Source organism: Cyprinodon tularosa, unplaced genomic scaffold (assembly GCF_016077235.1).
Source record: "Cyprinodon tularosa strain WSP-4 unplaced genomic scaffold, ASM1607723v1 ctg285, whole genome shotgun sequence".
Classification (NCBI taxonomy): Eukaryota; Metazoa; Chordata; class Actinopteri; order Cyprinodontiformes; family Cyprinodontidae; genus Cyprinodon; species Cyprinodon tularosa.
Genome location: NW_024038991.1, coordinates 273,856 through 287,045, shown reverse-complemented (window position 1 = coordinate 287,045; position 13,190 = coordinate 273,856). Strand labels below are relative to the sequence as shown.

At 36.4% G+C, this 13,190-nt stretch overlaps 1 protein-coding gene across 1 annotated transcript in view; it reads left to right on the top strand.

The window, feature by feature from the left end:
* LOC119786997 (complement C3-like) overlaps window positions 1-13,190 on the top strand; it is a 42,480-nt gene that overhangs the window by 26,750 nt on the left and 2,540 nt on the right. The window contains exons 23-43 of the mRNA XM_038290616.1: window positions 245-384; window positions 464-673; window positions 851-911; window positions 1,152-1,235; window positions 1,329-1,532; window positions 1,802-1,877; window positions 2,172-2,334; window positions 2,799-2,906; window positions 3,394-3,541; window positions 3,937-4,100; window positions 5,881-6,036; window positions 6,190-6,249; window positions 7,611-7,701; window positions 8,988-9,039; window positions 10,212-10,299; window positions 10,458-10,547; window positions 10,758-10,863; window positions 11,244-11,333; window positions 11,422-11,505; window positions 11,627-11,707; window positions 12,705-12,852. Coding sequence (XP_038146544.1) covers window positions 245-384; window positions 464-673; window positions 851-911; window positions 1,152-1,235; window positions 1,329-1,532; window positions 1,802-1,877; window positions 2,172-2,334; window positions 2,799-2,906; window positions 3,394-3,541; window positions 3,937-4,100; window positions 5,881-6,036; window positions 6,190-6,249; window positions 7,611-7,701; window positions 8,988-9,039; window positions 10,212-10,299; window positions 10,458-10,547; window positions 10,758-10,863; window positions 11,244-11,333; window positions 11,422-11,505; window positions 11,627-11,707; window positions 12,705-12,852 — 2,404 coding nt within the window. The remainder of the gene's footprint in view (window positions 1-244; window positions 385-463; window positions 674-850; window positions 912-1,151; window positions 1,236-1,328; window positions 1,533-1,801; window positions 1,878-2,171; window positions 2,335-2,798; window positions 2,907-3,393; window positions 3,542-3,936; window positions 4,101-5,880; window positions 6,037-6,189; window positions 6,250-7,610; window positions 7,702-8,987; window positions 9,040-10,211; window positions 10,300-10,457; window positions 10,548-10,757; window positions 10,864-11,243; window positions 11,334-11,421; window positions 11,506-11,626; window positions 11,708-12,704; window positions 12,853-13,190) is intronic.

Here is a 13,190-nt window from a genome sequence, read left to right as displayed (position 1 = left end):
AATTTCACTTTATTCTTCAGTGTTAAATGATATTTGGATTTTCTAAATCATCAATCGCCCTTTTTGCCCTGCTGTATCTTAAATACATTTATAGGGTTTTAAAGCACAGTACGTATTTGCACATTATCGTAAAAATATATGTTTGTGTAATGGTAGACCAATTTGTTAATGCTTCACAAAAGAGACTGGTTGTATCAATCAAGAAGCCATAAGTAATGGAAATATGATCACCATCTGACTGCAGGTTTCTGTGTTGCGGAGCCGTACAATTTCAAAACTTGGAAGCATTTCTTTGTCGACCTTAAGCTCCCATACTCTGTGGCAAGGAACGAACAAGTGGAGATTAAAGCTGTCGTCCACAACTATGGCAACGATGAGATGCATGTAAGAGACAATCCATGCAATCTTTTTTAATAATTTCTTCTTCTTGTTGCTCATCTTCCTGTGACCTCTCCCTGCTCAGGTGAGGGTGGTGCTGATGAAGACAGAGGGCATGTGCAGCGTTGCTTTCAAGGAAAGACACACGCAGGAAGTGACTCTGCCAGCGGGCTCTTCTGTGGTGGTGCCTTACACCATTGTACCACTGGTGGTGGGCAAACTTCCATTGGAGGTAATGGTGGTTGGCAGAGACTTGACAGGCGGCGACCGCATACAGAAGTTTCTGCGAGTTGTGGTAAGTCACTCAGCTTTGAATCAAATTTGTATTAACTTGACTAAAATAGAATTATTGCATCACTCTGAATTAATAGTAAATAAACAAACTTGAATAAATACAGTTATTTCTTATATCTTGATATTAAAACAAAATTCCAATTGTTTTTAGTTTATTAACTTCTCATGACCCAAACAGCTGGATGGAGTACAGAAGACTGAAGTTTGGAGTACAGTGTTGAATCCATCTGCTCAAGGAGGCATGTAGTCTTATTCTAAAATGCTACATCTATAGGATTTTAATGACAGGATCCTCTTTTTTATCACTTAGTTTTCACAATTTTTACAACTCTTTTCATTTCTGCTCAAACTTGTCAGCTTGTGATCATATTTTCTTTACAGTGAGAGATATGCAGTACAAAAATAGGGCTAGAGAAAATTCTTGCTAGATTACTTTTTCAAACATCAATGTACGGTATATTTGGTTCCATGCACTGCAGGAACTCAGACGGTTCGTATCGGTAAAGTGGAACTGGAGTCAGTGGTGCCAAACTCTGTGCCTGAGACCTTCATTAATGTCAGAGGTCAGTTTACCAAACCAGACAAATGAGTCTGTGATTTTAAAATGATAAAACTGAGAAACAATCATTAAATGTTCCTTTAATGTCTCCATCCAGGTAATGTTTTGGCAGACAGCATTGAAAACTCCATCAGCGAGGATTCCCTGGCATCTCTCATCCAGATGCCCGGTGGATGTGTGGAGCAGAACTTGGCCTCAATCACTCTACCACTTATTGCCACTCTCTATCTGGATCGAACCGAAAACTGGGACAGTGTAGGAGTGGATCGCAAGGCGGAGGCTCTCCGATACATCAGGAGAGGTTAGACAGCGATGAGGGGATATTAAGCGTTTTGTTGATATACAGTAAAAATCTGATGAATGGAGGCTTTGATGATTTTTTATTCCACAAGATTCAATGAGCATCAAATTCAAAGATAAGACACATTTAGGATCTATCTGAATTCGATCACTTCCTGATGGATTTCTAATAGATGGTTATAGTTGTTTATTTTTTGACACCTAAAGGTTTAATGTTTCACTATGTTCCATCTATCCAATATTTAATTTTGCTGTCAAATTTTTTTTAAGGATATGAGAACCAGTTAGCCTACAGAAGGAGTGATGGGTCATACCCCCCCTACAGGCGTGAAGGAGCAAGTACTTGGTAATTCTATAATATATTTATGCATCTGACAGCAAAAGTCGCCAGAGACCACAGGACATAATGTTATTGCTCATTTTTGTTTTTGATGGTTTTCTATCTCACGATAAAACAGATCAAAAAAGCATTTGAAATATATTTTCCTGCTGTAGCTGGATCTAAATTAAGACTCAAAACATGCAGGAGGAGTTATAGAGTTTACAAATTTATCTAGTCCCTTACACTCCCACTTCACTTGAAAGGATTTCTAAATGTGTGCAGGCCCAAATGTTTGCTCATTTCAGGTTCATTTTGCAGGATTACAGCGTATGTTGTCAAGGTTTTTTCGATGGCTCACTCGATCATCAGTATCTCAGAGCAGCAAGTGTGTGACCCTTTGCTCTACCTGGTGAAAAACAAAATCAGACGTTCGAAAGGAGTGTACAGGGAGGACAACCCAGTTTATTCAACCACCATGACTGTGAGTCCTTTCAAGAAAACACATAGTTTGTCTTTTTTTTAACTGGCAAGTTTCTTTGTTACTTTCTGCTTTAATAAAGTAACAAACCTCTGGATTAACCATACCTTTTAAATTTTTCAATGGTCTATAGCTCTGTGACATGGGATTATTTTGTATTACTTCGGGATTATCAATAAAAACTTCTCAAATTCCTCACTAGTCACAAAACTCAACCGCTATGTTTGATCATTCTGAATGAATCTGAAACATAAAGAAACCATGTTTTTATACCTCTTTGGCCTAATATAAGTTTTGTAAAATAGTAACACAACGACATAAAAAGCAGAGAAAGAGAAAACAGGCTAACATCAAATAAAAAAATAAGTATTATGGTATAGCAACAGACCGTTGATCTTTCTCTACATCTCAAAGTCTTCAGGTTTTGAATTTTATATTAAAGCCCCACTTTTCTGTCTGTTTTGCAGGGTGGTCTGCGAGGCGATGACCCAGAAATAACATTGACAGCCTTTGTCCATATTGCGATTTCTGAATCCATGAAGGCAGGGGTCCGTTGTGGCAGTCCAGATGTGGAGGTAATCTAAACATACAAACATGAATAAGCATTGTCTTGTTAATAGCTTGTATTTTGATTATTACTTGTGGAATTTTTCGAGGGCTCCTAATTTTTTTAGGTTATTTTAAATAATGATTTCTGTAATAATAGTAATAATTCTTATTATTATTAAGATATTGTTTTATATTAAATAGCTAGACTGATAAGTGTAATTTGAGTGTAATACTTTGTAGAGAAAATAACACCCTCTGGGAACATAGTTAAATGAACACCAGTGGCTCAGCTACACACTGTATATTTTCATATTTATTTATATCTGCGAAAAAAAATGTCAAACCCTAGGTAGAATGATGTTTAGCTTGATCTCAACAGATTTCATGTTGACTTTTGCATTCATGTCTCAATAAATATATATTCTCCTAATTTAATTTCTGATCAAATTTATCAGAAGTAATTTTGGTTACTGAAGGAAATTCTCTGTGATGTCATCTTCTTGTCTGCTGTAGGAAGCTATTACATGGACTAATCAGTTCCTGAGCAAAGCCCTACTGACCAGTGGAAGGAGACCCTACACAGTGGCCATCACCTCCTACGCTCTGGCTCTACAAGGAACATATGACGTTCATGTCGCTTTACTTGAAGCAGCATCTCGAGGTTTTATATTATTTCTGCTTTATATGATAAAGGCACTAGATTTGACATTGCTTCAGTGACAAATGAGAAGGCTTTGATTTGCCTGACCTTCATGTGCAAAAAGCACAGGCACATCAGCCTTTATTTATTTAAGCTCACGTTGTCTTCTTTTCCACTATCTTACTTGGTTGATTATTTTCCTTCACAAGTCAAAATAAATTAAAATTCTTTAGGAAAAAAGTAAGTGAAGGTGATATATCAGCTGTTCATTTTTTGTTTTCTTCCCCATGGTACGTACGATATGTCTATGAATAGGCCTTATTGCTCGCTCGCAACTTTTCATGGAGGCAAAGCGTAAATCACTACTGGTGTGCTATACTCATAATGCCTGTCTATCCTCTGCTAAACTCATATAGATAGAAGCCACTGGCCTGACAAGGAAAACCACTTGTTCACACTGGAAGCCACTGGCTATGCTTTGCTCACACTGGTAAAGATGGGACGCATGGAGGAAGCTGCACTGCCCTTCAAATGGCTCAACAGTCAAAGGAGAAGAGCAGGAGGCTTCGGTTCAACTCAGGTACCAGCTTAGAGTGGTCTATTGTTCCTTTATTGAAGCATACTGAATTAATTGCCTTTATTGTTTTGTAATTATGTACAACACCATACATGGGGTGAAGGATTCCTGAAGCTGCAGCCTTTGAAGGCAGTGTCCTTGGGTTAGAAGCTAGTTAATTGCTCACACAAGAAGATGAGGATAAAGAAATTAAATCGCACACCCTGCCTTTGACAAGGCACTTATACGAAAGCTTTTTGCATAGAGCATATGAGAGCACATAGATGCCAGTGAAGTGGAGTGCTCCAACCTCTCCTGATCTCGTCTGACCTGCTTCACCTTATTTGAAAGCAGCTGAGGATCCTTCGGAAACTTAAATAAGCCTACAGCATCCTTATGGGGGTTGAAGCAAATGCAATGTGAAGGTATAGCTTTACTTAATGCATGATATCTTCTGCAGCTGTCCATAAAAAAAAAACACTGTTCAAACTCTCAGTCATTCTGCTGTATGTGTCGTATATTTTCATCCTCTGTCAATGAGTGGCACTAGAGTCCTCTGAATTGCAGTATTTATTTTGATAAAAAAAAAAAAAGTTTTGGTAAAAAATGTTTCTTTGCTAGAAACTCTCAATGGCAAAGTTCTAATCATACAGATTTCCACAAGTCATTTACGCCTTGTGGATCATATAATTTTCTCCTTGTTTCCATTTTATCTGCTGGACCTGGATCCACAAACTAGTCTGTGACCCTCAGAAAGTAATCTCCTCCAGAATGTGATTGTGATTCATTAGTGTCTGAGTGCTGATAGTTTGGCATATTCCATCACACATGGCGGGCAGCCTCAATGTAGCCTGAACGGCTGCTGACACCTTCCATATTTTACAATAGAGAAGGAATCTGCCATGTCCGTTAAGCAGAGATCCGACAATCAATTCAATCATCTACACAGTTTGAAGTCCTCAACTGACAGTTAAGACAGGAACATTATCTTCCACTTCCCCCAGGAATCCATAACATGCCCGGCAGCATGTGTCCCCTCTGTGCAAGAGGGACCTCTTCCACCCATAGTCGCCATGGAGCAAAAATTGATCAATAGCATAGAGAGACCAGCTGATCAGATCAGTAATTTCTAGTTTTTTGAGAATATTGATCTATGAAGTTATGCCCATAGGTTTTAGTATATCTACAATATTTTAATGAAATTAATTATATTTTAATCAGCATGTTTATTCTGACTGGAAATAACATCAATGGTTTGGAGTGTAATGTGTAATCTTGGATCTTGTGAAGAATCTGTAGAGGTTGCTACAGATTAGGGTAATGGCAAGGAGGCCTTCCAACTAAAAAGACTTGTAAATTACCAACCAAAATAAATAATAAAAATAGCAGAGGAAAAATGCTAAAATCTGGTCAGCATTGAAAATATTGAGAAAGGTTCAAATAAATTCTATGACGAATATAATAAGAATGAGGAAGTGCTATTTTTTATGACATCTAAAGGAAAGTCCATTTTCCTGCTTCCTTTTTTAGGGTTTGCCAGATAATCATGATCACTTACTCACAGATGAGCAGAGTTTTTATGCCAGATATCCTTCCAATACGAAACCAAAAATGACCTGGGTCCCCTTTATCAAGGACATAGACACGTACCACCAAACCACAGAAAAATCTATGATATATGACATCATCCTTAATGCTGTATTTTAATTTTGTTAAAGTTGTATTATGTTTCCTTATATTAACAAAATGTATGCAGATGTGGACAGATTTTTTTCTTTACTTCCAATGGCATATTCTCTTGCAGTCCACCATGGTGGTGCTCCAGGCTCTGTCAGAATACATGATCAATCAACCTCCTCCTGCTGACCTCAGTCTGAATGTGGACATCAGGTTGACGGGACGCAAGGAGATCCGTTACCACTTTAACCCTAATACGGCCTATGCTGCTCGCTCCTCTAAAGTAAGTCATGTAATTGCATGATTAAAACAAACAATACAATTGATGGTTGTCAGAGGACAAAGTGAATTTATTTTCTACCACAAGAGTAGTGAAAATGGTTTTCTTTTCTTTTTTATTTGAAAATTCTCCTTCTTTGTTGCACTTTCTGTGTAGTTGCCTGCTGGTATGGACTTGGAAGTGGTGGCTCAAGGGAATGGGCAAGGAATACTGGAGGTATGAATATTCACGTAGTGAGCCTTTCATTGTATGGTGCATCTCACTGATCAAGAACCCTAAACGTAAATTTAAGGTCATAGTTTATAGAGAAAACCCAAAATGTTAAACAGATTCATTACATTGATTGATTCATTGACTTTATTGATCTTGCAGTGGAGAAATTCACTTTGTAACATTGGCTCAATAGACAGAAAGTCCCTAAAGGAGGAAAAGGTTCTTGTGGGATATATACAGTGCATACAGTGCATCCACACACACATATATATATATTAAAAGAAATAATAATGTTTTCTCACCCCTCGTGGGGTGGTATGTGTCATCCTCAAGCTCGGGTCCTCTACCAGAGGCCTGGGAGTTTGAGGGTTCTGCGTAGTATCTTAGCTGTTCCTAGGACTGCACTCTTCTGGACAGAGACCTCTGATGTTTTACCTGGAATCTGCTATAGATAGATAGATAGATAGATAGATAGATAGATAGATAGATAGATAGATAGATAGATAGATAGATAGATAGATAGATAGATAGATAGATAGATAGATAGATAGATAGATAGATAGATAGATAGATAGATAGATAGATAGATAGATAGATAGATAGATAGATAGATAGATAGATAGATAGATAGATAGATAGATAGATAGATAGATAGAAAACAGCTAAAGTCTCTTATTTAACAGGATTATTACTCAGAGTCACTAAGTCACTGCGCAGGGTATTAAAAGGGTATTTACATAAATAGATATTTATTTATATAGTTATTGCACGGGGTATTAAAATAGTGATTGCGCATTAGTTATTGCACCTGCTATTACAGTTGTAGTGTTGCACTGTAAAGTCTTATGGCAGCAGGGATGAATGACCTGCAGTAGTGCTCCTTTTTACAAACAGCATGTAAAAGACCTGCACAGGTCCTCTACAGTCTGGTGGACAGGGTCAAATGTGTTGTCCATAGTGTGAATATATGGTATTTTAAGCATTTATTACTGTTTATGTTTGTAATTACTAATGAAAATCTCCACATTCAGTTTTTAGAAAACACAAACATTGCAAAAAAAAGTAAGACTTTATTAATTTGAAAACACTGGTCATCAACACAGCCATAATACAATAAGACTACCGGTAATCGTTTTTAATAAAGAAATGTAATTCATAGCCTGCAGGGGCATGAAGATCACTGATTAGGTTGCAATTGGTCGAGCACACAGAATGAGGCTGACAGGGGAAAAGGTGATAGAAACTGCAGATATACTTTGGGAGATGCACCTGTTTATAAAATCCAAGTGAACTGACTATTAAAACATATTTATAAGAAAGTGTTTCTTTAAATGTAATTTTCATTTCTAATCTTTTCTGTTTAGGTTGTGACTCATTACAACCAGCTACATGAAGTTGAAGAGAAAACACCCTGCAGCCACTTTGAGCTCAGCGTTGATATAGAAGAATCCAGTGGTAACTGAACACACCATCTCACACATTCAGACTTTAAAATCTATATTCAGCATATAAATACTGCTATATTCAGACTACTGCTTTTTTTTTTAATTTAATTTAAGGTTTAATGTTTTTAATAAAATTGATGAAGATACCTTATTCTGAAAATTAAAAACTTTTCCCTGCAATTTAACTAGTTATTTTTAAATATATTTTAAATAATTACCAGAAGGCTAATAAGGACTAATAAAGACTAGTTAGGAAGTATTATGTAGTGTAGATCCATTTAACTGACTGCCACAATTTAAAGGTTTTATCCATGAAGAAAGATGCAATAAAAAAAAAAAAAAAAACAATTCAAAATTGTAACTTCAGAAACAAATAGTTTAATTTGATAACAACAGAGATACATCCATGAGTGAAAAGAAAATTAAGCTTGTGGGGGTTATACAGAATGTTATATCTCCACAAGCTTACTATTTTTCGAGCTCACTTTCAAAATTACTGATTGGGAACTCAGCAGAAGAACACATTCAAATTCAGGGGAAATTCTCATAAATCGGGAGATTTGGCAAGTCTGTTAATAGCTGTAGTTATAAAGCTTCTTTTAGAGAGACTCCAAAGGACTACATTTAGTCCTTCCCACTTTTACACTGACATTCACACACTGATGGTGGAAAGCTAAATCCAGACACCATTGGGCCATCTGACCACCACCATCTCACCGCCAACATTTTTTAGGAGCTCCGGCAGCAGTAATGTCATCGTAGATATCAGATTTGTAATCCTTAAACTGCAAAAATATTGGAATCTGTGCTTAGATGTCAGCCAAACCCATTTTCACAGGGAAGGATAAATCCTTTCTGTAAACCAAACATTACCTGTGACACATCTGACTCAATAACCATTTAGAATAAATATTTTCATTAATTTAAGACAAAAATATTAAAATACTTTATACTTTGTATAAAGTATAAAGTGATTTGAGCCAAAAATAATCAAATACTTTAAACTTTGTATTATATTAAACTCATAATAATAAGTGACTGCAGCTGTGATACAAGTAATTATGAGGAATCATAAATCCAAGTCAAGAATATTAGGGAAATATGCCATGATGTAACTTTGAGGAATGCTTTGCTTGAAAGAAACACAAGGATCAAACATCTGTGAAATGTCTATGCATATTAAGGCTTTATAAACACAAAAACATTTTATCATATGGTAGAGTGTTAATAAAGAAAATAATGCTTTAAAACCTTATATGAAAATACTGTATTATTATTTTTCCCGCCCAACACCAGAAAAGCCACCAGCTGATGTAGAAAAATCCTACCAGATCAGCATCAAAGTGAGGTGAGTCCTTCTGATACATGAAAACATTGATACAAATACAGCATGCAGATTAAACGATTTTTAGAGTTTTAAATATGAAATGAATGAAACTTTAAAAAATCAACAAAAGTTATCTAGATATGTGCTTGAATTATCTTTAAAGATCACCCTATCCTGTAAAATTTCTTTCTTAGCATCCTGGTCTATCTGTGTGTCCTTAGATACAGTAAATTCAGGCACCTGCTTGCAAGAAGTTGCTGCTTTAAAGGAAATCCAATTATTCTATGAGTAGGAGTGAGATATAATTGCTCTGAAGTTTTACTCAAACATAAATGGAAAACCTCCAAAAGCAGGCACTGTTGTAGCTGAACCACTTTAACAGACTCCTTTTATAGTGAGAAGTAGTGACTCTTCTCTAAACTTTGGAAGATGACACAGGCTTCCACCTATTGGTAAGAATAAGCTCAAAGTTAAGTTGCTCTTCTCCACTCTGTCTATCCTTCTCCCACTACATCCTGGCGCAATCTTGACTAGGTTCTTAGATACTTGGCTCAGGTGCTTGAGAAGAATTTACCCTGACCTGGATAGTGTAGCCTAACCTGACTCCGGAGCAAATCCATCTGGAAACCATCTGGAAACCTTCGGTTGAAGTAATTTTGAGAAGGGGCGAAAATACTGGTTAGCTGATTGGCCTATGTTGGTGATAGACGGGCCAAATAAACCAATCAGATCAACAAAGCATATGATGTACTAACAGAGCGACGACGAAAACACAACCACAAGCCAGGCTACTCTTGCCGAAACTAGTCGGGAGAAGAGCAAAACCATCTTTTCCTCTGAGAAAAGCCTTTAGAGCAGTGTTTTGCTCTTCTTTCAGTAAAGAAATACTCTGTAATTCTGATAAAACTTGCTCTATAGCCACGCTAACGCTAGTTTCATCGGCTGAAGCCGCCATGTTCTTTAGACGGAACTGTCGCGCTTCTCGTTGCGTCACACCTCAACCCGCCTCAAAGCCAACGCTGATTGGACGTTCGTTTGGTGAACGGCTCCAAATTATCTTTAGTCTCCAGACTGATCTGCGAGTGAAACCTTGAAAGCTCGCGAGATCAGGATGGTCTCACGAGGCTAAGAGTAACCCACCAAAAACCAGTAATCATGTTCTCAAATATGTTTTCTTTGGCTATGTGCTACAGGGCTTTGGGACCTAGAGATGTCAGAATGGTGGTTCTTGACATCAGCCTGCCCACTGGCTTCACCCCAGAAAACTCAGACCTGGAAATGGTAGTAAAACTTTAATGCTTTTTTGAAAAGAAAAACACCTTGATGCAGTTTATTTTGTATTTATCTTATTATGACAGGATGTTACAAAGGGATACCCAACTCCTGAGGCCAGGGTTATTAACATTTCTAAAATATATACACTGTATTTTTTTGTTTAGCTCTCTAGCTCGGTGGATCATTACATCAATAACTTCCAGATCGTAGATAACCTGAGTGACAGAGGATCCCTGATCATTCACTTGTTCAAGGTAAAACCTGATAGTTCAAATTCACATTTGCCAGTTCATTAAAAACCTTAGAGCTTCACCTGTTCTTGTGCATTTTTATTAGAACTGATTGCATTTACTTTCCTAACCATATTTAATATTTTGAGAGTATATGAAATAGCATGTTTGATTGCACAAAGCAATATTATCTTCTCTGCCAAACTGAATCTCTCCCCTTTTTCTTCCTTTCAGGTTTCTCACAAAGAGCCTGAAATTGTTATCTTCAGGCTTCAGCAGACCTTTAAAGTTGGTCTCCTGCAGCCATCTTCTGTAACTGTTTATGAATATTACAACCCAGGTAAGTAAATATGAAGAAGTGTTTCACAAGCGTTTAGGGAAGTACTTGTGTTAATCTGTATATCAACACTGCCTGCTGAAAGTATTCAGAACTGTTGCCCAATACTGATCTTTATTGCTATTTATTTTTCTCATTATTTTTTTATCTTATAGTCTATTTTTTTTTGGTAGTTTTCGGTTGTAATTTAACAAAGATATTTACAAATTAAAGAAGCATTTAATGCTTCTGCATGGTAGTTTACCTCATTTCTTTGTATGAAGTTTGATCTATTGGAATTATGGTGTTTATCTAAAATATAATAGTTTCTTCTTTTTATACTGCAAGCTCAATTTTACATAACTATCTCTTTTAAATATTTTTAAAAATCCCTCAACTTTCAGATCACAGATGTAGCCGCACCTACTCTCCCAAGGAAGACACGGAGGAACTCTCTCGGATCTGCAGCAACGACGTTTGCCGCTGCACGCAGGGTAACGGGTGATTTTACCTCATGCATAAAATCATTACGTTCTTTTGCTGCTGAGCATAAATCTACCATTAAACTGTGTTGAATTGCAGGCGACTGCTGTGTCTCAAAATCTGAAGGTGAACATTTCCTGAACCACGAAAGAGAGATTTTCGCCTGTGCAAGCTTACACCATGGTATGATTCAGGGTTTTAAACTGATGCAGATGATGCAGGCATGATGCATACAATTTAGTTCAGAAAAAGGTTATTTAGGTAGACTGAACCATTTTAATGATTAATATATTCTGTGCTTCAGTTTGGCAGGTGCTGGTCCTCAGTTTGAATCAGAGCTACTATGATAAATATGAGATGGAGATTACACAGGTTATTAAACTTGGTGAGTGAACATTGTTGTATTGGTTGGCTGTCTAAACATTCACAAAAGTCTCACATTTGTACATTGTGAACTATCAACTGAATTACATGGGCTACTTAAATAATTTATGTTATTTTTTTATATTTTGTTTTTTTGTAAAATATTTTGTGTTAAATTTTATTTCAATTTACTATTGTTTGCAAACTCCTATTTTTTTTCCCGTTACATGCTCTTAATCCATGGCAAAGAATAATAGACACCAATTCTAGGCATTGAATTTAACCAAAAATTCTAATGATAATAATAGTTTAAAACAGTTTAAAAACATGGAAATGATGAATATCATACTGGTTTCTACAAACTCTAGTTTATTTACATTTTTGATTTACAATTAGGATTTTTGAGATGTGAAAAGCAAAATGAGACCATAGTAAATATCCAAAATATTTTCCCATCTTTAATGTAAAATACAAATGAACCCCTTTGCATGTTGGGAGCTGCCCTAAATATCCTTCACTTGTACAGTCATTTCTGTATGGTGTTATAGTAAACATTTTTAGGGACCACTTATTAAATCTCATGAGCTGTTTTAATCATCCTTTTTAGGTCCCCAAACAGCTCTTGACTGTCACCAGGGTCAATTTCACTTCTACACTCAACTGCAAGACAAACTAAATGGCTGTGGTTTAAAAATTGTGTATTTGTATCTAAAAGTAGTTATGAAGGGTTTGTGTGTCCAATCTTGTTTACTCAGAAGAAATTATGTCTTTTTAAACTACATCTAACAAAAATGCCCTATGTATTTCAATCTTTATTTTCCTTAAATCACAGGGTTATGTTTCTTTCTGTTGAATAACATGGGATTTTTTTTTAATTGAAATTGTAAAATCTTTAATTTCTCTTTTTTATTGAAGATTTCAGGGTCACATAAGTATGTCCTTTTTAATTGGTGTGTATATTGATTAGAGACGCTGTTATTAAACTGTTAATGTTTTTTATTTATATACCTGCAATTCAGGTGTAGAATCTGGGGTTGAAGTTGGTCAGAAGAGGATTTTTATGTCTCATGGTGGCTGCAGAGAAAGACTCAACCTGAAACAAGGCTCCCAGTATGTCATTATGGGTCCTAAAGAGGACCAGTGGACCACTTACCCTGATAACAACAGGTGAGCAAGTATGATGTTGTTAATACTAATAACTCTGGATTCTAACTCTATATTCATTCCTACTAGCCCTTCAGAAAAAGTTGTGTGTTCAATTCTTATGTTTTTTCCCCCTTTTTTTCTACAAAACTGGTTCAAGTGCTAAATTAAGTAGAGCAGGCCTCCTGGTTAGTGTTGTGACTGTATTTTAATAAGCAAGCATGTAGCCAATTCAATTCAGTTCAGTTTAGTCATATAGCACCAATTCACAGCACCTTTCATCTTGAGGCACTCTACAGAGACAATTCAACCAGATCACACAGTCACATTAGTTCAGAGTTTTATATCTAAGGAAAACCAGT